Source organism: Maylandia zebra, linkage group LG8, assembly GCF_041146795.1.
Source record: "Maylandia zebra isolate NMK-2024a linkage group LG8, Mzebra_GT3a, whole genome shotgun sequence".
Taxonomy (NCBI): domain Eukaryota; kingdom Metazoa; phylum Chordata; class Actinopteri; order Cichliformes; family Cichlidae; genus Maylandia; species Maylandia zebra.
Window position 1 is genome coordinate 6,230,063 of NC_135174.1, and position 26,386 is coordinate 6,256,448.

Genomic DNA, 26,386 nt, shown 5'->3' on the forward strand with positions numbered 1-26,386 from the left:
GATGGCCAGAACCGACCGCATGCTCAGTGAATACCAAAGGCAGCAGAAACCCAAGAAAGAGGAGGAACCATCATGGAAGGACAGGCCCCTGCACGGTATGTACCACCAGCAGATAGAGGAAGTGGCTGACATCTAGAAGTCCTGCCAGTGGCTGGACTGTTAGACAGCACAGGAACAAGCTCTGAGCACAAGATCCATAGAGTCTGGGGTCTATCACACCAGGCAAGACCCCAGGTGCAGGCTGTGTAAAGATGCCCCTGAGACAATCCAGCACATAACAGGGTGCAAGATGCTAGCAGACAGGGCATACATGGAACGCCATAACCAAGTGGCCGGCGTAGTATACAGGAATATCTGTGCCGAGTATGGACTGGAAGTCCCAAGATCAAAATGGGAGAAATGGTCGAGAATGGCTGAGCTAAGATCCTGTGGGACTTCCAGATACGGACGGACAAAATAAAATTAAAAGTCTAATAAAATTAGTGTTAATAATTACCAGATTTCTTTGTTTGTTTTAAACCAGCAAGGAGTCATTGCCGATCAGTGAGCCCATCCCAGGATGTCAAATACCGCCATTTAGTTTAGGTTAAGGTTACAAAGCAACTGGCATCCTTCAGCTCATGCCTCCTGTCACAGACATTGTGAGGTCTCCTTCATAATGGCTCAGATTTGGATCTAAACCGAAATCTTCCCCTAAATATAAACTGTTTTAGTGCCTAAATGAAATGGGACAAATGGCCGCCTGCAGGTTCAGTCTTGTGATTTTTCGCTACCATCGGGCCAACAGTGGATACAAAATGAAAGCATCTTAAGATGGTCATTGCTGTAAACTGTTATGTCCCTTTTCATCACTACCTATTCGACTTGACACAACTCGACTAAAAGAGCTACAAATAACATCGAAACTGAATAATAATCCAAATATTACAAACATTAGTTCTAATGTTTAGCAGCAATACAAATAATATTACACAGATTACAAAACACGCAACATTTCATTAATAGTTTACTGTTTGTAACAAAAGTTCAATTAGTGATTTACAGTTTAATGATGGTGTAACTCTAAAGTGTTACTGGATGGATGGCTCTGTTCGTTTCACTTTACAAGCAGAGCCACCATGTGTATAATAACCAATAATAATAATCATAATAATATACCCAGCAGACCAAACTTGCCCACAAAAGTTGCTTTAATTGATTGTTAAAAATAAGTAAGGCTATAGATGCTGCAGACGTACAAGATATTTGTACTGCAAACATGGAGGAGGAGCCCCTGCTGAGTTAATGAAAGCAGTCGCAGAGGGGAGGGATGACACAGCTGTGTGGAGGAGCTCTGCTGAAGGCTCTACAACAAAGTTTCCTCTGTCGTGCTGTGATGGGATGGAGCCGCCCAATCAGTGCCTCCCAGACTTCAGTTTGACTTCATTTCCCACGCTGGAGGTGGAAACTGATGCGTCTGCTGACAGGCAGCAGGGCTTCTGCTTTCAAACACCCCACGCTCACTCCGCTTCAGAGGTGCATAGCTGAGTAAAGTCATACAATAAACAAAAAACCCAAGCCACATTCATGTTTCATACACATACATATACATATACATATATATATACATATACATATATATACATACATATACATATACATACATATATACATATACATATATATACATACATATACATATATATACACATACATATACATATACATATACATACATATACATATATATTCATATTCCATGTACAAAGATACAATCTGAATTGCAAAGGCTCAATCATTGTAAATAAATACTGAAATGGCTAAATTGCAATATAATTACTCTTCTCTCCTGGAGAGAAGACGCACAAACACACACACACCCTCGCAAAACGAGAACAGGCCTCCGCTATAGTGGTTCAATACAAAGAACAAAACAAAAGTGCAGCGTGCTGACACGCAGGCCAGAGACCGTCTCCAGTGGACATCTGACACACTGCACTCAGTGGGGACAGACATGAAAAAGAAACGTTCATATGGAACATGGCAAACGGGGCTTTGCTGCCAGGCTGCGATATTGCTAATTGACACATATGTTCCAGTTTTGACCTCCTATTAAAAAGAAGAATTTTGGGGGGTGGTTGGGGGGACACGGGGTGATAATCCTCAGTGTGGCTTTTTTATCCTCTCAGTTTTAGGTCCAGCAGCACATTCTCTTTTCCCATACCCTAAAAATATTCCCACATATCAAAGTCTAAAAATAGATCTCATCTATACATTAGGAATTCTGTTAGAAAAACTCACACAGTATCTACATGGAGGCAGACTCACATGCTGCAGAAAGGTGCCATCACTTAAACCAGACACAACTATTGTTTTAGCATGTGGAAAACTTTATATTCTTTAACCTTTGGTAACAATCAGAGCATTGTTTTGAGAAAAAAATTAATACTCTGTTACACTCAAAGCCTTTAAATCAGTCCTCACGCATATCAAAGAGCCAAAGGACTCGACCTCATCCTGGATTCAGTACAAGTCTGTGGTGTGTAAACCTAAAGAAAGTCCTTTCTTTAGGTTTATACAGACACAGCAGCTTCTGCTTGTTATGTCATCAAATGTTCTGTGAGTGAGTTAAAATGGTAGCTGCTACTGCAACTCCGTTAGAGCTGCAGTTTGTGCCTCTCATTCATTAACACTGGGTTCAGTCACAGAGCTAAGCATCGGATTTTCAGGAAACACAACAACCCCAACCATGCAGAGTCTAAAGACACGTCCTGGGAGGGGGGGAAAAAAATCTCAAAATCAAATTATGTCCCAAGATTCATACAGACGAAGCAGCACTACATGAAGTGCCAGGAAACATTTTCAAGAGGACCATGAATACCTGTGCAAAACGAGACATTTTATAGTTGTTATAGAGCAACATTTGCTGCTGCAAATGCTGCAAACTGCTGCTGCATCTCTAAATTGTGCAGGTGTAACTACAGACACTACAGTAAGACTAATCAAATGCTAGAATTTCACCAAAACCAAAGCAGAAACAGCCTGTACCTCACAGCATGAAATTATTTGTCTGATAAAATTGGAAGGACAAACAGCACAAACATGATGCAGAAGTTCATTTCAGTGACTCGAAATTTGAGAATGTAAAACTCAGCAGCCTGATTGCTCACATTCCTCATTCAGCAGAGTCCAGAATTATAAGTTGCATATTTAAAAAAACAACAAACAAAGAAACACTGATTGTATGTGTTTGTGTTGAACGGACTAATTAGCTGTACAGGCTTCGAAGTTATTCTCATGGGTGAAGTTGGGAATAATAACATGGAAGTCTGTGGTACCTCTAGTGGCCATTAGAAGAACTACAATCTTTGGTGCTTCCACGTGGGCTCTTTTTTTCCAGGGCTCGGTTCTGCAGCGTGGTGCAGATCTGTGGCCTGAATGTAGCGGCAACACACGAGGCACAAACTGGGCTACCATTACTGCAAATTGATTATTAGGATAGATAAACAAAACAGACACAAACCAGCTTGATATGTGGTGTATTGCATTTGACCTAAAGACTTTCAAAAGCAAAGTTATCAAATGAAGGCTTTCCATTTTACACTATTATGTGGCCACTTTCTGTTGTGTCTTCATTGACCGATTTTACATATGCCAAGTCCAGCATGGGCACACAGTAACTGGACTGAATGAAGGGAACCTGGAAATGTCAAATACAACAAATCAAAAGTAATTCTTCTGTCCTCAACAACCGCTTTACATTAAATAATACTAAAAGAGGCATTATAACAGATTACATTTCAAATCCATGAAATTAAAAAGAAAAAGAAAGAAAACAATAATAAAACAACATGCATCAAGGTTAACGTTGAGGAGGAGCTCAGAGCAGTTTTTGCTTGTTTTACTCTTTCTGTCCAGGACTGAGGAAGAAAAGAAAGTGCTGATTAAACTCATAGAGAAGCCTCGCCCACCTCGACGACTCCGTGGTTTGAGAGAAAAGGCAAATCAGGCCTCGAGAGCTCAGTCCTGAGTCACCTGCCAAACGATAAGGTGGCTGCGCTCGGCTTTAGGCTGAAGTTTGATGGGGGCGTCCTCCGCCTCCTCCATCTCTCCGTCCTCATCGCCTGCAGACACACAAGTCGTCATGTTCTCCTCTACAACCACTGCACCGTTACCGCCTGGTCTGTAAGCACGTCATGCAATAAACTCACCCATTCTGAAGTCGATGTAGCCTTCGCCTCCGCTCATCACCAGCATACACTTAGTTCCTTCCTGAGTTGTGGCATCTGCCGCCTTGTCGCCAGCTGCTTCTCCTGCACACGATGCAGATGCAGCTGCGTGACCTGAAAGCACAGAGGGACAAACTCCAGATTGCATCTGCTCAGCCACTTTTTTCTAGTTTTCACATTTAGCCCTTGTTAATTACCAGAATTACACCCAGTCAGATTTCAGCTCACTAGTTAGTCAGCTGTTTGAGAATGACAGGAACTATAACGAAGCATTGCCTTCCCTTTATTACTAGTCAATAAAGGACCGAGTTGTTGTGCTAAAGCATTGGATTTTATGCCTACTCAGTTTTAATGCAGAGTTAAGAAACAAACACGAGCAAGGACCGAAAGCCGAGGTTTGCATCACTTGTTTTGTCATCATTTAATTAGTGCTGTCAGCGTTAATCTCGTTAAAATGACGTTAACGCCATAACTGCATTAACCCGGCAAATCTCCGTTAGCAAGTTAGCGCGGATCGCCCCGTGCGTGGGGCTTCACGGAGCGAACGCGTTAATGAGTTAACCGCGCTAACACGTTGACAGACTGGCTGCGGTCCGTAATGTGAACTTGAACTTGAAGGGAGGCCCCTCAAAGAAAGAGCCGCAGGTGTCGTCACTGGCAGCCGCGACGCGGTAAGGGCCCTTCTGCCTTATGTTTGGGAGGGATCTAGAGTCCTTTCACTTTTCCTCATTGAATCTTTACAATCTCATACCACAATACTTTCATTTGTTAGATTTTAATGATTAAACTCCCTATATTTTGCTTTTTTCTATATTCTGTAACTATTTTATTGTATCTTTTTCCATCAGGTTTCTGGTCCCTCCTGGTTGTTAGCAGGCTAGATGAGATATATAATCTCCTTGGTCAGTTCTGGGTGTATCCTACTCTGTGAAGTGGAGATTTACTTATTAATTTTCCAGTTTTGGGGGATTAGTTGACTTGCCGCTCTTTCCTCTAACCAAGAACAGCTTTGGAGAAAATGTAACTCTGCAGTAAATAAAGACTGCCGTAATATCACATGTCTATTTAACAACGATTTGACACCATTAATCACATTGTTCAACTAAACTAAACCCTCAGGTTGTGAGTGGTTTAGAGCAGAGGATTTGGGCTTCTGCAGTTTGTTTAGTCCATTTCTGCTTGCTCACCTGGAACAGCTGTGAAGAACTTGACAGCATCACGGTGACCATGGAAAGAGAGCTGAGCGTGAGCCATGGAGCAGTATGGAACAAACGTCCCTGCTGTGACTTTGTCGCCACTGTCGTCACCATAAACACGGACTGCACTTCCTGGTTGGTTACCTGCTGCCTTGGTAACCTTGCTGGCTGCTAATGATCGAGCAGGAGTGAATCAACTATTAAGCAACATAATGTCATTACTACACTGCAACAGCTCATTCAGAGATCACACATAAAGGCAGCAACACATACAGAACAAATAAGCATAACCAAAGTCTCAACTAAGAGGTTAGAAAAGAACTAAACAGATCCAGCTCAGACTCACCCTCCGTCAGAGGAATGGAGATGATAACGCCATTGCCAGTTCCGATCCACAGACGGTTACACGACACCATCAGAGCCGTGATTCTGACAAATGAGAAGCCCAGTTTGCCCGTGCCTGGAACACAGACAAAACTTTTATCTCTGCATTTTCAAAACATGCTGCTGTTGTCAAGACGGACGATTGTAGAACTGACCCAACATTTTGCTGACATAGGGCTCGATGTCGACATCCTGGAGGTGCTGGTAGGTGTGAGCGTGGAACAGCCTGAGGGTGGAGTCGAGTCTGATGGACACCCAGATACCGTCGCCGTCCCAGGCCAGCAGACGTACCTGACTGTCCTTACGAGGGTGGGCATCAAATGATTTCTGCAGTGTACAAAGACATTAGCAGTTTAGACATGAAGCAAAGGGAAGATTTCTGAAGTGCTAATCATTACCACGAGGTTACTGTACCTCTATCTTCATGGCTTTAGGTTGCACCACATAGATCTTGTTCCTGAAGCCACACCACACCTTATCATGCACTACTGTCATGCAGCGGATGGAGTGGTGAGGCCTCCCCAAGTCTAACAGATGGTAGTTTGTCAGGTCCCACTGTCCATCTTACAAAATAAACTCAAGTTAGACAGCTGGATAATGTGTACACACGTTAAAGAAGGAAGTGGCAACAGCTCAACTCTCTCACCTACACCTCTGTGGAAAATGGCTAACGTGCCATCAGAGAGGCCGACTAGCACACGCCCTTTCACGTGTCTGTGGGAGGAAATGTGTGAGAATTACATGTTTAAACAGGCAAATAGGAAGGAAATAAACTCCAGCTGCCACCTGTCTGAATGCACTTACACTATGCCGAGCACAGAGTCCTTCAGCTTTATAGAGTGAAGACACTTCTTCCACTGAGCCACGGAGGAGTGCACGTACACACTGGAATCACAGCAGGTGCATCGATTTAGACAGAGGGTTTTTTTTCTGTTTTTAAATTCAGTCACTTACAAAAGTGCTGAGTGAAAGAAAAATGAAAAAAATCTCACTATCCATTCTGTGCGCCCAGCCACATAGTGGGAAGAACACTGCTCATTTTCTGAGCCTCTTCTCTCATCAGGTCCTGCTCCTCTGCGCTGGGGTTCAAGCTCACGCCATCCTTCAGCAGATCGCTCTCCCTGCTCGTCAGAGAACACAGTAAATACAGTGTTTACATCAGACGTCTGCACTGGGACACTTTAATCTTATGTGTTTGGACCCGAGTGTCCAAGAAGGACTGATTGTGTGTGTTTGTTGTACTTCAAAAGAGCAAAAAGTCAGTTATCGTCATTATGCTTGATCACCAAAAGGACAAAGTTTTCTAAATGAGTCCTGTTTGTCGTCTGTCACTGTGAGTCTTAAACTTAAAAAGTGAGTGGATTAGTCACGCCGCTTCAATCAAAAGGAGACAAATAAAAATCTTGGACTGATTTTACCAACTTTCTTTTCAAGGAATAATGGATTAAATGCTTCACTGCAATGCACTGGGGATTAAGATACAGGACTGAGCAAAAGTCTCAAATCGTCCCACATTTCTTTCCCTTTTGCTCTCAAAAAGCAGCCAGATTTCAAAGGGTCCGGAGCAATAGTTCCCCAAGTTTGCTGAAGATCTTTCAAAGTTCTTCTTTGCACATTAGCTGATTAACAAAGGAATAAAGTGCGTGCCGGATATGCAGCCATTAAACATGCAGATCAGACAGTATATAATTCAGTATAGATCACGTTTCAAGGTAAAAGGCACACAGTCGATGAGTGATGCAGAAACAGAGCCTGACCTGAAGCTCTGGTGCACTGCAGTAATCGTTCACTAATGTTTACATGCAGCTTACGATACAGTAAATGGTTTACAGCAAGCTATTGTTGCTGCTCTGTGGTTTGTTTATGGCTCTGAAACAAAGTGAAGCTTTTATTAGCAAGACTGGATCACAACACCACTTTGCCTCTTGATGTTACCTCTGAGAGTAGTTGGCTGGCGTCTCTACTTTGTGCTGTGCTCCCAGTGGATCTGTGAAGACGTGCTCAGTGTAGATTTCCCGCAGGCTTTCTCGTTGGTCAGCAGATTCTGCGCTGGTCTCTGTCGCCTCTGTGGCTTCTTCCGCTGGTCTGGATTCTGGGGAAACCAATCATGCAGAAGCACAGTAGTTTTATTTTTGCAAATGTATCAGAAGAAGACTCCTTTGCAGTGATCCCGAAAGCTCTTACCGGCTTCTCCATCTTTTCCTGCTGTCTGAGGAACAGCTGTTACTCCCTCAGCTTCACAGCCCACCACTGTGATGCCTCCCAGCACGCTGTCGCCACCTGTTGAGCTGGTACTGGTTGCTGAAGAGTTGCCATCTCCCACCGGTCCCACCTCAGAGTTTGGAGGCACTTCTTCTCCAGCTGGGTAGTCTGTCTCTCTCGCACCTGAAGAAAATTAATAGAGAAATCGTGCTGTTCTTTATAACTGATGTGCGTTTTCTGCAGGCCAGTGAATGCCAAGTGAGTTATCTCCACAAAAAGGACAAAAGAAAAAACGTCTCCAACTGTGGGATACAAATACACTGATTAACTGACCTGGCACGCTTGCGATGCAGAGGATGTGAGAGTTACAAACAAAGAAGCCCTCCAGGATGTTCCCAGGCTGGTTGGCATCAATGACGACAGCTTTAGTAGTAGACTTGGTGGTGGTGCAAATCCACACGAGTGACGACAACTCCTCCTGGTGCCGCTGCTCTTTCTGCTGGTCCTGGATCCACAAAAACAGAGAAGCGGAAAATAAATTACTTATTAACAAACCTTTAGTTTCCAAAAGACAACAGCAAGACCCATCGGAATTCAAATAAAGATTAATTTGAACAAAGTTACTTTAATAGAATCAAAGAATAAAAAAAATACAAATTTGGAAATCAGCATTTTAGGTCAAAGATCACATCAAAGTGTGTGCGTATGTACCCTGAGTTCTTGATCCAGCTTATCCAGACTGCTCTGAGATCCAACCTTCTTTTTCGGGCTCTCTGGTCCTGACACGTCACTATAAAACACACTGGCCCCGACTATTGAACCTCCATCTCTGGTTTTACCTCCAGAAAGATTCACACAGGTAGCACACCACAGCTGAAGCACAGACACACAGATACAGCAGTCAGACATATGAATAATAAGCTAATAACTTACACCACACTACTGAGACAAAAGTCTCAAAATGTTTATATTTCCTGTTGTGAACCAAATCTTTAAAACCTTCATAGAAGCATCTTTCTCATCTAGCGGTCTGAGGAAGACAGGAACAGGTAGACTCTTCATCTTGCTCTCTGCCTGACCACCGTTAGCCTGAAAAGCCAAACACACAAACAGTCACTGCATTTAACGCTTTGTTCTAGTGTGAACTTCCCTTTGGTACAATTAATATTCTCCTTTCCTTACTTTGTACTTCTTAGGGAGGCTCCAGCCGTACGCCTGCAGTCTGCCATCCTCCTTCTGGACGTGGGCTTTGACCTGCTGGTATTGAGCCCTCTTCTGTTCTCGCCTGGATACCACACTATCAGCTGGCGCTCTGCGGGACAAAAGAGCCGCTATTAACTCGACTCCATGTTGCATTTCCCCATCTCTCTTCTGCGCTAAACTTTGCTCCTCTTCCCCTGCTTCATACGGCCACAGCCACTGAATGAAGTTCAGAGACAGCGGACAAGAAAAGTTATGAGAAATTATTGAACTCATAGATGACTAAAGGCTAAATAAAAGAAAAGAACATTTTTCATTGATTATTTTTCTTTTTTCCTCTTCAACTGAAGATTTGCCTTCTTTCATGTCAGTAGCCACTATACTACCGCCTCAGCTCCTCTACACAGTTTATGGTTGACTAAAGAAAGGTGACTACAGATCAGGGCATCCGCTTCTCACAACAAACATGCAAAATAAGTCAGACTGAGGTGCAGGTAGGCTGCTATGATTTTGAGCGAGGTACAGGAAACTGCTGAAACACTGATGACTTACTCGTTGATTTAATTACTGATTTGTTGTCCATTGTGTCTTCCTGCACATTCTCAACTTGTCTCACTTCTCCTCAACTCACATGTGTTTCTGTGGCTGCACTGACCAGAGCTCAAATCTTGACAGCCTAAATGTTTAATTTATCAAATGTGTGTTGAAGGGCAGCGAGGTGACGCGGTGGTTAGCAGTGCTGCTTCACAGCAAGAAGGTTCTGGGTTCAGCACCACGTGGCCAGAGCCTTTCTTGCATGTTCTCCTCATGTTCATGTGGGTTCTTTCCGGGTACTCTGGTTTCCTCCCACAGTCCATAGACATGCAGTTAGTGGGGTTGGGTTAACTGGTGATTCTAAATTAACCATAAGTGTGAATGTGAGTGTGAATGATCGTCTGTCTTTATGTGTACCCCGCCTCTCGCCCTACGACAGCTGGGATAGGCAACCCTGAAGTGGAAGACCATGGATGAATGGAACATTTGAAGTGGGATTCTTATTTCCTAGTGTAAAAGTTCAATAGCAAAGCTAAAACAAGCTGAATACTTTTGGACACTTGGATCAAAGAATTTATCACTGAAGAAAATATTTGAAAAAATTAACAATGAATATGAGTGGGATGTTTGTGATCTTTGGTCAGTGCTCCAAAAGTAATCTCAGGAAACACGACTAACAGTGTGTGTGTTTTCTGACTTACTCCTCATTGAGGAAGTCAAAGGCTTTGCTCTTGTCACTGGGCAGCTGCTGCAGGGTGCTGCTCTTCTTCTTGACGGACGGCTGAATCTGAGAGGTGGGTGCGTTGTACTTGACGTTTACTGGGGCCTCCGCTGCCGGCTTCTTGGCTCCTCCGCCCGACGAGCTGAACAAACGGCTGAAACTGGAGGTGTAAGGGCAGGGAAGTGGAAAGGGAAAAAGGGGGGAAGGAGGGAAACAAAGCAAACAGACAAACATATAGAGGGGCGGACACAAAAGCAGTAGCTCCAGCAACACAGGTAGGGTTTAAGAATAAAAAAGGTTCCTCTCCCAGTGCCAACACGCCATGCTAGCTTTCATTCAAACCAGGGAATTAATTCGTCTTCTAAACAGAAAAGCATCAGAGCACCTGTAAATCCAGAATGCTGGAGAGCAGGGAGTGCGGGGTTAATACTGAGCACCGACTAGGATGTTAGTCAACACAGAGCAGAACAGGCCTGACCAAAAACAACTTCACATTCCCACAACTCCTCTACAGTAAGCAAACAAGCTTTTTAGCTATCTACATGCAGTGATACATTTTTACCATTTTTCTAATTAACATAAGAAAATATCTGTCAATTAAAGTGGACCAATTATGCTTTTCCTTAGTGTATATATGATATATATAATTAATGAATGTGCAAGCAAATCCTCTGAGGCTGAAGCTGAGGCCTCCCACTGCTCTAAATTCTTCCTTTCAGACTGTTTTCTTTTCTACTTTTGGACTTTTGTCAGAGAGACTGGAAAACCCTAATATGGTCATCTCTGGAAAACTGCCCACTGTGAGCACACCAGCTCCAACTGCTATTTATATCCTTTGTCTGTAAGGGACAGCCAATCAGGAGAAAGCTGGCTTAAATGGATGGAGAAGGGAGCTAAAAGTGCTCGTTACACACAGTGGCACAGTACCAGATAAATAAGAATCGCTTTAAACTGTAAATCATGCAAAGCTACTTTAATTTTTTATTTTTTAAATGTGGTGTTAGATTCTATTAAATCTATTATATCTTTAACTGTTTCAACCAAAACACTCCACCCATATTTCTGAGTTCCCTCCCCACTCTACACCAACCCTCCCAACACACCTCCTGCACACAGACGTCACAACATCAGGCAGAATAGAGGGACACACAGGAAAAAGGCAGAGATGCACATTTGTCAGATACGGTTTTATAAGTGCAGTTATTCCAGTCCCAAAGAACTGCTTCAAATAGTGCCCAGCCTCAAACCAAACTCAATCCTTATGGACTCTAACAAAGGAGAAGAACAGCAGCCTCGGAAGCTTCTGAGGTTGATTTTTACAACCAGTTTTAAAACGTAATCAAGAATCTACGACTGGTCTGAGAACTGAAAGCAGAGGCACTGCTCTCTGGATTCCTCTCCTCTGTTAGGGGTTTGTTATAAGATGAGAGCTTCAATGGTCAGTTATGTTTATCATGTCAGATTTACCTACATCCTGGAGAAACCATTCAAACATGGAATACAGAAGAAGAGCAATAAATATCAACAATCATGGTAGTCGTGATTTAAGTCCTCAAGTTAAAAAAAAACAAAAACATAAAAACACTTGAGCTTACAACTGCCAGAGGCTGGACTTCTTTTTCTCTGGAAGAGTTGGGTTCTCCTTTGAAGCCCTGAAAGAAAAAAAACAAACAAAAAATTCTAACAATTTCTAACAAACTTTCTGTCTTAGCATATATTTTACTGTGTGCAGAAGAACATTTATATATGGACTCAGATGATCATGTTACCGGATCATCTCCGTCCATCTGACGGCCTCCTGCAGCTCCATGAGTCTCTCCTTGTACTGGTTCCTCTCCATCAGCACTCTGGCCATCTCCACCCTGGTGAAGCGCTTCCTCTGTGCTGTAGGCACATCACTCTGCAGGCAGGAGACCAATCTTTACTTAAAGATAACCGATACTTATAGCAAGTCAAATACCTCGACATTCTACGCTGCTCAGACTTATATACGAATGCAACAAGCAGAAATAACAAGCGCCAAGGACTCACATCATCCTCATTGTCATTCTTGACCTTCTGTTTGGCTTCGTCCAGCTCTGCTCGAACTCTGCGACAGAGTAACAAAGTACACACTCAGTCTGTCAGAACTGTAAAAGTGCAGACCCTCGACTGGTGGGCAATTCATTTATACATTGTGTTTTGAAGCCGACTCACTTTTTAAGTTCTTCCTCTAATTCTTTGTTTTTTTCCTCCAGTTTGGTCTTAGCATGTGTGACAGCATTCAGCTCTCCTTGCAGTACCTCCTTCTCACACGACAGCTCATCCACACGAGATATCAGGTCATTCTTCACCACATTCAAAGCATTTCTGAAAAGTAATACATATGCAGAAAAACACACAATCTGCTGTAATATCAATTTTAAACACAAGGGGGCACCATTACTCTGTTCCTCAATATTGGTTATTTCTATATTCATTTATCCATAAACTGACCAATTTTAACTCTGTGGTAAAAGTCTATCAAGTAGAGTCAAAAAATGCCCAGCTGGTTATTTTAAAGGTGGAAACATGACTCCACCCATCAGCCATTTTTAAAATGAAGTAAAGTGGAATTTATGGTCCCGCATACGTGTCCATCCGTATACTCTTTTCGGTTGGAGAGAGTGCAGGAGAGAGATCCTGACTGCCGCTGGAAGGCAGATGATGAATCATGTATGCATCTGTGAAATGCTAACTGGTGCCAAAGTAGAGCAGGGAGTAATAGCACAGTTCATCGGGAATGGGAGAAACACGTACCTCAAAGATCCAAAAATAAAGCATGAAAAGCAGAGACAGTGGCTGCAGAGGACGATTTTCATTGTTTTTAACACTTTCAGCTGTTGCTCTGCTGCTGTTTCACTTCAGTGCTTTGCATGTTACAACTCCGCTCTTTTTTGCAGGTGGCTCACGGACCAACAATAACACGAGCAAGAAAAGCCCACAGACCAGCTGTAACCAAACCATAACTCACTGCAGACAGACAGGCGGACAGCGAACACACTCTCTGCATGACCATAAATTCATCTGCAGCCACATTGTGCCTCCTGGTGCACGCACAGTGACATATTGGACCACAGATTTATTAACAGCTTGTGACAAAATAAGACCCTCTTATGTCTTTAGAAATAAATAAATACTTATCTGGCTTTAACTAGCGAGGCACAGTGTCAGTTTATGACATGTCTGTACTCACTGGTGTCAGAAGCTGTGAGTACAAAAGGTCCAAACTGTGGGCTGTAACTGAGTCCTCACACTGTATTATAACTGCACTGTTGTAGGCTCATTAGTGCTTCTAAATTAACCGCAGGTTTGAGTGTGAGTGATTGTCTGTCTGCAGACAACCACAGCGGCTCACCTGTCCAGGCGCCTCTCGCCCTGTGGCAGCTGGCAGGTTTGCAGCACTCTGGGATACACTTATTTCTGCTGCTCTTAATAGTCTGCATTGGTTACCATTGAAATAAAATACTTGTGTACTAAACTGGCACAGCTTGAACAGCTCGCCTCCAAAACTTTTCAGTGATTACTCACTTGGTCTCTAGCAGCTGGGTGTTCTCATGGATAAGGTGTTCAACTTCTCGCCCCATACCTGAAAATGATCAGAGACCGATATTAAATCAAAATATCAAAATCTTACTGACACCTATTTTTTTTTATTCTATATTGTTTAGTATTTTTAAGTTCTTACATGTGTATGTCTATCCTACACACTAACTCTCTCAGTCTTACCTAAAAAGTTGTAGTCTGAGAGTCATGCAAAGGGGAATAAGAAAGCGCTTTATGAGACTCTGCAAGTAGGTTAAGTGCTCTCGTTTTAACACGTCTAATTTATAACATCACGGCTCTTCACAGCACAGCAGAGGCACTATAATTTACTCAGCCTATCCAGGAAAGAAACGTCACAGAGGGGACACATTATACACACAAATGAGGAAATCGATGAGCTAGTTAATAGAGAGAGAAATTCACTGACACACACCAGAAAACTCATCTGTATAGATGATAATGCCCGACAGCCAAAGAAAAGACAATTCAGAGAATACGAGAGGAGGGTAAAATTGGTAGTAAAATTAAAGACTGAGGCTACATCGTTACTCCTGACAGAGTGAGACTTCTTACCCAGCAGGTCAGCTCCTTCATCCACATCTCCTATGAGGTCATTTCCTGCAGACGACAGCTCCTCAAACAGAGAGTCGGTGTTGCGGTCGAATGCTAGATTCTCTACGCCACCTTTAGTTGGTGTGCTGAAAGGACAGGTGGGACACAGAGGAAAGGGAGAAAAGGATTATTATCATGAAGAAGGTGTGATTTTGCAATACTTTAGCACTTTTATCAGCAATAAAGCGGACTGATAAGGTGAGGCTCATTAGCGAGGTTACAATGAATATGATGGACATGAGTGTAATTGTATATATATATTTTAATAGTTATGTAAAAGCTCACAGATAAACTGATGAATACATATAACTTCATATTATTCATTGATAAACATAATTATTGCTTATGCTCTTAGGTTACTGCTGTACCTTGTTCCTCTGCAGCCAGCGAGGTCCATGTCCAGCTCAGGGGTGGACTCTATGATAGCCTGCACCTCAGACTTCTCCAGGCTATCTGCTCCATCTATAACCAGCACAGATTTAATACTGGCACAGTCTTAACTGAGAACAATTACAAGGGAGTGCAGTCATGTTACCGCAACAGAGAAGCTGTGATAAGAGAAGCACTGACCATCCTCTTTAAGAGGTGTAGTATCAGACTCAGGACCCTTCTGTTGTCCTTCCTGCACCGCTGCTATGTTCTTATTGCTCTCTGGCTTTCCACTGCTCCGGTCCAGGTTTTTGTTGTGGCCATCTGAAGTTTCCTGGTCCTTTAAGGGGGTGTCCACAGACTCCATGGCAACATCAGAAGCAGACCCTCTCCCAAGACTAGACATGGGACTCATGCCAGTGGAACCACCATCAAAAGGAGACAGTGGTGTGGTGGACTGAGAATTATTGCTGTAGTTAGATGTGGGGGTGTTTGATTTAGAGGCACCCCCCAGCGAGGGAGTGGTGGATTTGGACCCTCCATCTTGTAAAGACACAGGTGTTCCGTTTTTAGAGACGCTTCCCTGGTTGGTTTGCGTGTTGGACCTGGAACTCCCACAGTTCAGTTGGGACAGTTCATCCTTAAGGTGAAGGAGGAAAACAGCAATCAGAAGATACGAGGTAGCAAAAAATAAAACTATGAGCCTCAGGAAGTCTTTAAAACTTTAAAATTCACTCCTTATCAATTGTAAAAAGTAGGTTATGTGCACCTCACTGCATTCATAACAAAGCCAAGCAAAGTTCACATAAAAATGACTGTCATTCAATTGTAGTTCCACTAGGACATCATCAGTAAGGAGAATCTACATTTCCTCCATTCAAACAGAACATTATGTGTTAACCATGTTAAAATGGGAACATTTTACCATGCAGCTAAACACACGGATACACACAAAAACCCAACCCAGAATGCAACATGCTAAACAAACCCTTTATTCAATTAAAGCTAAAATATTACAAAACCATAGATGAACAAGGCATCAAATAGTGTCTAAAAGACAAGAAGAGTAAGATTATGGAGTGGCCGAGCCAGTTTCCAGACCTCAATCCTGCCATAAAAATCTGTGGATGGAGCTGAAGCTTCGAGTCGCCAAGCAGCAGATTTAAAGAGTTTCTGTAAAGACGAGTGGGCCAAACTCGTTACGGAGATGTGCGAAAACCTGGTGACCAACTACAAGAAATGTCTTACTGTTCAAAGTGCACGCCAAACAGGATTTCTCCACCAAGTACTGTCATGTTTTGCTTTGGGATTAAATACTTATTTCACTTAATGACATGCAAATCTTTTTATGACTTGTGTAATTTGATTTGGGGGTTTGTTTGTTTTTTATTTGTGGTTCATGTTCTCTCTCTTTCTCACGCTCCATTAAAATGAAATTAACAGAAAAACAGACTGTTCATTACTTTAAGTGAACATACTTACAAATTCAGCAGGATAGCAAATAATTATTTCCCCCACTGTACTTCACTAGGCTTGTACTGCAAATACGCCAAACTACTTTTTTCCTCTGTATTATGACTGTGCTCCAAGTGTCGTTGAAACTACTCCATCCTGCAGTTTTCATCATCTTGTTTGATGTCATCTTTACTAAAAACCAAAAATGTATCTCAATGACAGAAAACACATTTTTATTTTGGCACAAGCTGCTCGAGCTTTCCAGTCGAAACTGTGCCCGACATGGGCAGGATTATTCCGATATAAGAAATAAGAAACGTCACTTTTGACTGATTTTCAGTTACTTATCTGACCTCACCTCCGACAGGCTTCAGTTTACACTGTATATTCCGCTACAAGGCATTTTTTGCTGCTGTAATTACTAAAAGTCTATAAAGGACATCAATCCAAGTTTAGTGGATGCCGCATGTAGTTATCTGCTAATTAACTGGATCACTTGATTACCAGCTTCTTGATCAGTTTTCTAGGATCCTCAATGCCAGGAGTGGTGCACTGTTACAGGTCTGGTGCAGAGTCCATTCCGCCTCAAAGAATCATTCCACATTTAAACAGGTTTAAGTTTCCCTCAATCTGGGATGCAGGCCCCAAACAGCTCAACTTCACAAATCTTTTAAAATGTCATTAAACCTGAATTATTGTTTCTAGTTCATTTAATAAAAGAGGCACTTCCCCTTCTGATACTGCTAAAACACTCTGTTGCTAGGCAAGCATCGTGCATTACCACTGGGACAAAGTATTTTTAGTTTTTAGCATGAGCAAATATTAAAACACACAAACACACACAGTGCAAAACCTGCAAACCACCTAAGACAGAGCACAGAACTACATTAGCCTGGTGGATGCACAGGCTATAGTTTCTACCTGGTCCTGATCAACATCCACATTGGGAACATTCTGTGGTGAACTTTCACCTTCCACTGTGACTGGAGAAAACAGTTCTTCAAGCTGAGAAACATTGGAAATGAATTATTCACTAAACACACTATGTAGTTTTACTGCTATATAGTGGCCACGCTAATGTGAAACCACTCTAAGGAAGATGAAAAGCTCAAAAGCCAACAACAGGAAAAGTGTGGGAAAGGCCTGAACTTATGAAACATAGCAGTGAGTCCTGTTCAAGGTTTCCTTTGGCAGTAAAGGTCACCGCTTTGCCGAAATCTCTCTATAAAAGTCAATCAAATCAAAACTTTCAAGTATTACGTTCGTCCTCTAAAGTTCACGAGCACATAGCAGAGGCATTTCGATTTTCTAAGCCTCAATTGTTTTGATCCTCTAATGCCGGAGACCTCTATCCCATAAATAGGACAGTGCTGATGCAAAAGAATCAATCAGGACAATAACGCCATCATCCAGATCCCTCTGTCATCTTGACAAACACAAAAGGAATAAAGAGGCGTTCGCAGACAGTATTAGAGAATTAAATTATATCCATGCTACAGTTTCCTCTAACATAATCCCTCTTCCCTCTCCGAGTCCACCTATTCTCCTCCCTCTGCACCGGTGGGAGTATTTCCTTTCAGGTTACTTGTCTGCACAATGGCGTCACTCCATTGTTGCTATAGTTACACTGTACAGCCAATTGGGGGAGAACAGTGCTCAACTGTTGCCTGTGGCTCTTTCCTAAGCTTCCAAAAAAACATCTGCACACAAACACATACAAGCTGCTGAACGCAGCGGGAGAATGGGATCATTAACTAAATCTTCTGAAAAGGTCAACTAAGAGGACCAAACACAAAGGCGCTGCTGTGCAGCTGGACTAAGAGTGAAGTGTAAAACCGTGTCATTGTGTAAAAGCTAAGTTGGAAAAAGGATACACTGGGATATACCAGCATTGCAAAACTTTGATAACTGAATGTTATTTCACTTTCACACTCTTAAAATGTCCTCTTGACCCAGTACTAGTGTAATAACTACAAATGAATACTTATTAGATGCTCATAAATATTCATGATGGAGCTTTGCTGGAAGCATGGTTACCAACAGCAACAATGTGAAGACACACTGTCCTTTCTACCCTCCCCTGAGGTTAAAGGCAGGCCCCCGAATGGTACCACTTTCCCTGTTTCCTGGGCTCCACGCCACCCCATCTCGCTCTCTCTCGCACGCGCTGTTAAAAATTCTGGGCACACTGAACAACCCTTTCTCTCTAGATGGAAATGTAGTCTTTCTTTGGTGTTTCTGCTGGCACTGGATGCTTTCGATTTAGCTTCACAAACTCTTAAGCGAACACGAGATGATGTCATGGATCTGATCCGTGGGAAGCTTGCTAACTTTACACTTTGGAATTGTTGATATGAAGAGAAGTCTTTCTTTGGAATGAATTAACAGTGCAAACAGTGACCTGCCTACGTCATACCTTGAGGCTGGTGTTAGACCGTGGATGGCTAAGGTTGTTGAATCTCCATGGTTCAGATGGGGTGTCCACGGGTTCTCTGTGGAGGTCAGGGGTCATGCCTTCAGCTGCAGGAAGTTGGAACAGGCCCATGGAGACTGGACGCTCCTTCCTGGAGACGGAGAGACGCAGAAAGAGGGATAACTCAAACGTGATGAGAACAACTTAGGAAGGAGTGAACGATTTTCTAAGGGGCTGGTCTGTTAATGTTTTACAATTAGCCATGCCAACGTTAAAAATCCCAACTGAAAATGTGAAAATCATCCAAGCACTTTCATTAAAACACTGAAACAAGATGTAAATGAATAATTTCCTTCAATACATAAAAGGTAGAAAAGATGTTCAGAATAAAAAAAAAAATTAAAGGAATGAGACATATTTTTCAAATACCAGCAGTTTGTTTTTATTTGTTCAAATACTAAATATTTAAACAAAGCCTTTCATAGTAGAAAATGAAAGCTCTTTATTTCTTACTGGAAATTAACTGCTGCAGCATACCTACCTACATATGTCCTCAGAGACTTATGTGAGCTGGTCTCTGAGGTCAATCTTTAGCTACGTCCACATTAATCATTTTAATTTTCAAAGGCATAACCTTTGCACAAAAACAATAGTGCCGCATTATCGGAACAATAAAACTCCGGGTCTACGTTTTAGTCTCGCTGCTCAGCATGTGAGGCTTTAAAAACAAAGCCACATACACTGACGTTAGCTGCCACATGGGTACTGTGGGTCACTCCCACAGACTGTATAAAAAAAATATCTTCCGAGTTTAAAAAGTAAAGTGTTTTAAGCCTGCATTCTTTCTACTGACCACAACAGCAACACCTGCAGTTACAAATATACTTCCAAGCTCTACAGAAAGGCCATTGGTCATTCCCATAGCAAAGAATTATCCATGCACACGTTTGTCTTGGCAATCACAAGTTGTAAGCTAATAATTATTTAGTAGTTGGTCTTAAACTACAGCATTAATTAATTAAAACTAAAATTCTGACCTGATTATAGTGCTCATAAAGAAAAAGGTGAAGGTATCACTAAAGTTAACAACTTATCCCAAGAATATTATTCCCTTGGCAAGTGACTGACAAGGTCTGTATGATAGATAGAGGATTTTACGCTTTGTGCAAATCCACCTTGAATTGGCTTAGTAAGTTCATCATGACTGAATTTGATAAGCTCCATGAATATCTATACCAAATTTTACAATGTTTAATCCATTAGTTGCTGAGATATTGTAGTCACACTGCTAGCAGAGCTAAAGATTACATTTATTTTGCAGCAGAGGTCTTAATTAAAAAGGAACCACAGAAAAATGCAGGACGTGTACATTAATGAGTGTAGTTTATGTGATACTATACAAACCATGGGTTCTTACTGAATTTAATCCTTTTTGTTCTGTTTTGTTAAACAGTTACTGTTATACTCCCCCAAAAAATCTTCCATTTAATTTGATCTTGCTAAATTAAATGGACATTTTCCAGTGCAGTGAAAGCAGATCATCATGATGTAATCAGTTAGACAAAACAACACAAAGTGTGTGACAAAACTGAATGGGGATTTCACAGAGAGGTGTTGTAGCAAAGACTCCCTTGGCACTGAAGTGGTGGGAGGAGAAAAATAACTTGTTGCCTCATAAACTCAATTAGCTCCCAACTACTAGGCTCAGGCAAGTCACACAAAACCAACTTTACCAGCCTCTATCAGAGAAAAGGTGCATTTTGTGATCTGTGTTATTAATGTACAGCTTAGGAAGAAATCATCTTCAGCTTCAATAAATAAACTCTGGCAGCTCAGCTGCCTGGAAGTGATGCACACAAACTTTGACAACAACTGTAACACAGCGTTCTCCACTGCATCGAGCTAATACACACAAGCAGCTTTTCACACTACAGTGACCAAAAAAAACAAAAAAACAACTGTTGTAGAGTGAAGAGAACAATGGCTGCCATGGGGAATAAAGCAGCCGGCAAGCAGCGATTAAAAGCAGCCCTAAAAAAACAATAGACACAGCAGTCACACGCAGGCCCACTGATGGTGAGCGGCACTCGTTTTTGTTTTTTGAAACATAACAGGGGGAAAAATATATTTTACATGTTAAGCTTACCAGCGCCAGTTTTCAGTTTTACTTTCAAAAGATGGTTATTATCAACCGGTACACCCACCAAAACCACCAATTTCAAAAGTGAAATTGGGAAAGATGATTTAGTCAAGATATGACTCATGCCACTCACATCCCTCTCTCTCTTTTGACCTACTTTTAGAGTGCAGTCTGATAGTGTCAGACAAACGCACCCACATGGCAGCAACACTACAAGGTTTCAAAGACTCTGTAACTGCAATTACTGATTTCACATAACTACGCAACTCACATAACACAAACAAACATATTTTGTACCTGCTGGGTCTGGGTAAGGAGGGTAAGGAAGGCAGGGCAGGTAAGCCTCCGGTAGAAACAGAGTAGTGAACCAGCAGCAGCACTGATAGAGAGACTAGCACAGCAGAATTGATGACCACCGCTCCCCCTACAAAGCCAAAAACAAACAGCAGCATACACCCGGGGCTCATGGCCCCCCCCAAATCATGGCCCCTCGCCGGAGACAGGTAACCGCACTCTGCTGTTTTCGGTTTTACTACTGCGGGTACATCTACGGCAGAAGTCAAAGATGTTGTATCCTCCTAGGTCAAAGTCCCCAATGAGTGCAGAGCTGTGGGCTCTGCAGCTCAGTGCTGAGGCACCAAGAGACAGTGGGAGCAGGTCAGAAGCGCAGCAATGTGTCAGCAACAATCACAACAACAGTAATCCTGGTGGCTTCAGCACCAGTCAGAGATTAGAGCAGCGCGGCAGATGATCCGGAGCAGAGAGAGACTGGTAGCTTCAGCTCTCGTTTCACTGTACTCCACTGGAAGGTGATTGTTTTTCTTGCTCCTTTCCTCTTCCTATCCTCTGCCGAGATGCCACACGGCAGCCACTGTGCAGTCTAGAACACTCTGACGCTTTCCCTCTCTCCGTGCGATAGCACCCACTACCACCCCTCCCTCTCAGTCTCTCTCTCCATCTCCCTCTCCCTTTTGGATGCTGAGGCAGCTCGTTCCATATGCCTCTTCTCAGGCTGCAGCTTACTGGCTGCATAATGAGGAGACTGATCAAAACGAGCGCGTGTGTGTGTGTGTGTGTGTGTGTGTGTGTGTGTGTGTGTGTGTGTGTGTGTGTGTGTGTGTGTGTGTGTGTGTGTGAGCGAGTGCGTGCATCTGCATGCGAGGGTGTGAGTGAGAAACTGCATTCACTGAATGCATCAGGTATCTAATGTTAAATTTTGTCAACAGTAAAAAATGCTGGACGAAAAAAAAAATATTGGGGGGGGGGCCTTCAGTTTAGCTCAGTGGGTGTTCAGGTGACTACAGGCTGTGTGGCCACAAAGCAGCAGCCCAGGTTTGAGTCCAAAGTTCAAGTCCAAGTTATAATAAAATTAGATTACTACATTTAGATTATATATGTAAGCTCAGTATAGCAATCTGTATGCATCTGTGCCTGGAATGTGTTGCATGTTCAGTTATTTGAGCACAGCCATGTTAGGTTGAGCTAAACGCTAATGTCACAAGGCTAACATGCTTCATGCTGATGTTGTAGGCATCTTATTCTGCTCATTTTCAGCTCAATAGTTTAAGTCCTGGACTCCGCTAGAGCAGCTTTGTGTGATTAGCTCTTCATAATAATCCTTATTGTATATATGCCCCTTCACTTTAAGCCAACTGCTCTCTGATTGGCTGCCCTTTGTAAAGAGAAAGTTTGAACAGGAGGTGGGTGGGGCTTCTGGACAGAGATGTGTGCACGAGCTGCCCAGATTAACCCTTTATCTCTTGAAAAGCTACTAGCTGTAACCTTTGAGGCTCTTTTCTGAAATGAGCAGCCTCTGCCTATGCAGCTACCCTTGATTCTATTCAAATGGTCATCAAAGTTTTTATTGATATACACTGAGGTGTCAAAACCATCATTAAGGGTACAAGTGAGGCTGTCATTTGACAACTTCCCCTGTACTCTTAATGATGAGCACAGTAATATCTGTTGTGTTATAAATAACATCATACAAAGTCAAGAAAAGAGGGAAAAAAACTAATTTAGCGGATAATTTAGCACTCCACCTCCCACAATGGTGGGTCGAAAGTAGTGTTTCAACTTTTATGGCTACACTTTTCAAATTTTGACGCAGATGTTTGTAGATCAAAATGCAAAGCTGGTTATGGAAACACGTCTAATCTGAGGAAATATCTGGACAACCAAACACTTGTCAAAGTTGAATGTACCACATCTGACAGCATGAATGTCAAATTCACAGAAGGACTAAAGGCTAAATTTTGCATTTATTTGAGGATGATGGTGATGATGAAGCTTTTAGAGAGGCAGCGATAGCTTCCAATCCTGTAGCGGGATAAGTTATCACAGGAATTGGACTGTTTACTGCTTGTAAATGTTTTAACTTAACAGTTAACAGCATGGACTCACCATGTTTACAGCATGTTGTAAGTGCAAGGAAGACTCTCTGCTGGGTAAAAAAAAAAAATCATCTTAAATGTGCAAATTGTTAAGCTGGACCTTACTAACATGAAGCTGTAAAGTTACAGCAGCACAAACTGTGCACTCCCACTGTTTGAGATGATGATGCAGAAAATATAAATGCTGTTGTACTTGGTTCCAAGTCTCTTTTACATCACTGGAATAACAGCGCGCACACACACACACACACACACACACACAATACTTGTCCAATACATAAAATACATTTTACATTTCCACGTCTTTAGTGGGCTGTGTGACTGTAACCTTCACCGTTTTTAATGAATCCAGTTTAAAGTGTCAGAACTCTCATGTACGCCTTTCACCTGAGAAATAAACAGCAGCGCCGAGAACACACTCAGCGTTAAAATAGTAAGCTGCTATTTCACTGCTCATGTTCACTGCTAAACACCAATATTAACTAATCTCAATGACTTCTTGTCTGTTTTGCAACAGTGCTGCTGTGTCGTAATACGGTTATTTTTTTAAAATAGATTTTATAGAAAATGTTAAAAAAAAAAATTAAAAAAAATCACAATTTCATCAGCATCACCTTGTTACAACATGTGTGGCTCGAGTAGGCAACACTCCTAATGATCATTTTGCAGAGTAATAGGAGGCATTCATTGCCCATTTGTGGGTGAGCACGTGCAGAGCCCAAAGCAGAAAGCCCGGGTTAACAGAGAAAGTTGGTAATCATCACCGTGACACCAATTATCTCCTACTGGGATTTTGGGTTTTTTTTTAAGCCTGACTGTTTGAACTTCCTTTTTATTACATCCCTGTGGTGAGGAAGGTAAAAAGTTTTCAATAAATAAAAAGTCTCAAATGTGAAATATGGACTCTCAGGTACCTGTGCTGGTTCAGATATTGAAGGTACCCAACTGTCTCCAACTATAATATGAAACAAGAAAAGAAAAGAGGAGAAAAAAAAAAAAAAAGAAAAACAGTGCGGTTGTCTAACCGTGTCCTGACTGATGTTCCTGTATCTGAGGGCTCTGCTGTCATCGCTGCATGTTGGTGTTTAGTCCGCTCCAGATGCTCCATGTAGCTGTGGATCATCTAAAAGATATACAAGCGAGACGATCGTTAGGACATGAAGTGATCTCACTGATACAAACTGCACTAATGAATATGAAGTGCTTTGGGTCCACAGCTGTGACAGTCAGCCTTACAAAGAACCATGTTGATGCAGTGTGTAGGTGACAGCCTTCATTAGGCTTTCATCTCCCCTGTTCAACATTATTCAGATTAGCAGTTGGCTGCTGAGGCCTCAGAGGTTTATTTGGACATAGAGGCAACGGTTAGTGATAAATAATGAACAACAGACAGGGACAGACTGAAGGCTCAGCAAAAACCTCATTTACAGTCAGATTCTTCATGTTTAAAATCATTCTTTTTCTTCTTTTCCTCAACAATTTGTTGTTACATTTGTTTTTCCATTTAAGACTCAAACTGATTCTTGATGGTCTCCTGAAAAAAAAAAGAAAAGGCTCGACTTTTGATGTGCAGTTACTTATGATCCATTACTTATCACGGTGTTTGAAAACACTCCACTGTGTGGTCACAGGTAAGTCCTCCCCACACATGAATGCACATGAATAACCTTATAAACTTGAATATGCAGGTAAAGAACAGCATATGTTAAATGTACACACAGACATACACATTAGTTCAGTGAAACATTCTGTCATGCTGAGATTATAACCTGTTACTTTTGATGTTTTTTGGGATAATGAGACATATTTAATATCATTACACTGCAAAATAATCTGATCTTAAAAATGACTAAAATACAGAAAACAGCTATCAACCAATCAAATCTTAAGGATATGGAAACCATATGGAGTTTCTTGGCTGCTTATCCCAGCACGTTTTCACTTATTCTTTATTTATATGCTGTGCAAGTTATAAAAATAATAATATTACAGATTTTTTCCCCACAGCTTACTGTAAAAGCATCCATACAAACATCTCCTCACACTCTTACCTCAGTGTGTCTCTGATGAAGGGCATTGTACTCTTTTTTGAGCTCTGCTTCTCTCTCCTCCAATCTGCTAACTGGATAAGAAACAAAGTTCATATAATGAAAACAGGAACAGGACTAGAACCAATTTTACTGAAAATACTGAAAGACTAGACTCTATGAGAGTGGAAAATCCAATGTTTTTACATGTTATGTCACTGAGCATGATACAGTTATCTGCTGCAGTAATATCTCAGAGCCAGAAGAGGGCTGCCATGCACCAACAAAATCCTCCCGAGTGCCACCAAAGAACTGGGGGCAGATGTACCCACAGCTCTGAATACCCAACATCAAGTCCAAAAGGCATCCTTTTTGCTTTTCCACTACTAAAAATAATAATGAAATTAATAAAAATAAAAAAATCATCATCACTCTGAATGTGTATCTCCTGCATGTTGAGTAGCTCAGTTGGATAAAAGACAAATGCTGCTGATTCCAGCTGTTTGTAGTTTTATTTCTTTTTTTTTTTGGAGTCTTTCTTCTGAGTTTTTACTACAGGGCTGATCTAACAGCAAATGACACTGTAATCCTTAGAGTTGAGCTTTCAGGCACAGTCACAGTTTAGAAGCTGGAATAAGTTTTCAATGTAACTCATAGAAATTAATAAACTTTACGTATAAGCCTAAATTTAATATTTGATATATCTACTTAAGTGTGTATCAGTGTGCTAACGAAGTAAATGTAGAACTTGACTTTAATTATAAAAATAGATTACCTTTATTAAGAAGGCCGAGTTGTGCGTCAGATGTCGCTAGATCTAAAACCTCATTCATAGACAATATAGTGCAACTACTGTCAGTGTCATGGAGATGAACCTGTTAGCATCATGACTGTTTACACCTTCATATTAAACACAGATTTTAACAGAAAGAGGTCTGCAGTAGCTGTATCCATGTCTGACAAAAGCT

At 41.8% G+C, this 26,386-nt stretch overlaps 1 protein-coding gene across 4 annotated transcripts in view; it reads right to left on the bottom strand.

Annotated features, from left to right (window-relative positions):
• Positions 1-1,172: 1,172 nt before the first annotated feature.
• spag9b (sperm associated antigen 9b) overlaps positions 1,173-26,386 on the bottom strand; it is a 39,679-nt gene continuing 14,465 nt past the window's right edge. Inside the window, exons 3-29 of one of the 4 annotated variants that reach the window (XM_076887232.1) lie at positions 25,443-25,513; positions 24,417-24,514; positions 18,862-19,009; positions 15,192-15,630; positions 14,990-15,083; positions 14,583-14,707; positions 13,995-14,052; positions 12,642-12,794; positions 12,477-12,534; positions 12,215-12,345; positions 12,041-12,097; positions 10,426-10,605; positions 9,173-9,302; positions 8,990-9,079; positions 8,702-8,863; positions 8,324-8,495; positions 7,973-8,173; positions 7,724-7,880; positions 6,781-6,909; positions 6,593-6,673; positions 6,435-6,502; positions 6,203-6,351; positions 5,944-6,115; positions 5,751-5,864; positions 5,396-5,572; positions 4,191-4,322; positions 1,173-4,103 (exon numbers count right to left, since the gene is read on the bottom strand). In XM_076887232.1, coding sequence (XP_076743347.1) covers positions 4,000-4,103; positions 4,191-4,322; positions 5,396-5,572; positions 5,751-5,864; positions 5,944-6,115; positions 6,203-6,351; positions 6,435-6,502; positions 6,593-6,673; positions 6,781-6,909; positions 7,724-7,880; positions 7,973-8,173; positions 8,324-8,495; positions 8,702-8,863; positions 8,990-9,079; positions 9,173-9,302; positions 10,426-10,605; positions 12,041-12,097; positions 12,215-12,345; positions 12,477-12,534; positions 12,642-12,794; positions 13,995-14,052; positions 14,583-14,707; positions 14,990-15,083; positions 15,192-15,630; positions 18,862-19,009; positions 24,417-24,514; positions 25,443-25,513 — 3,650 coding nt within the window. In that variant the 3' untranslated portion in view covers positions 1,173-3,999. Of the gene's footprint in view, positions 4,104-4,190; positions 4,323-5,395; positions 5,576-5,750; positions 5,865-5,943; positions 6,116-6,202; positions 6,352-6,434; positions 6,503-6,592; positions 6,674-6,780; positions 6,910-7,723; positions 7,881-7,972; positions 8,174-8,323; positions 8,496-8,701; positions 8,864-8,989; positions 9,080-9,172; positions 9,303-10,425; positions 10,606-12,040; positions 12,098-12,214; positions 12,346-12,476; positions 12,535-12,641; positions 12,795-13,994; positions 14,053-14,582; positions 14,708-14,989; positions 15,084-15,191; positions 15,631-18,861; positions 19,010-21,295; positions 21,861-24,416; positions 24,515-25,442; positions 25,514-26,386 lie in introns of those variants that run through there. The other 3 variants (XM_076887231.1, XM_076887230.1, XM_076887233.1) reach the window with 3 other exon arrangements.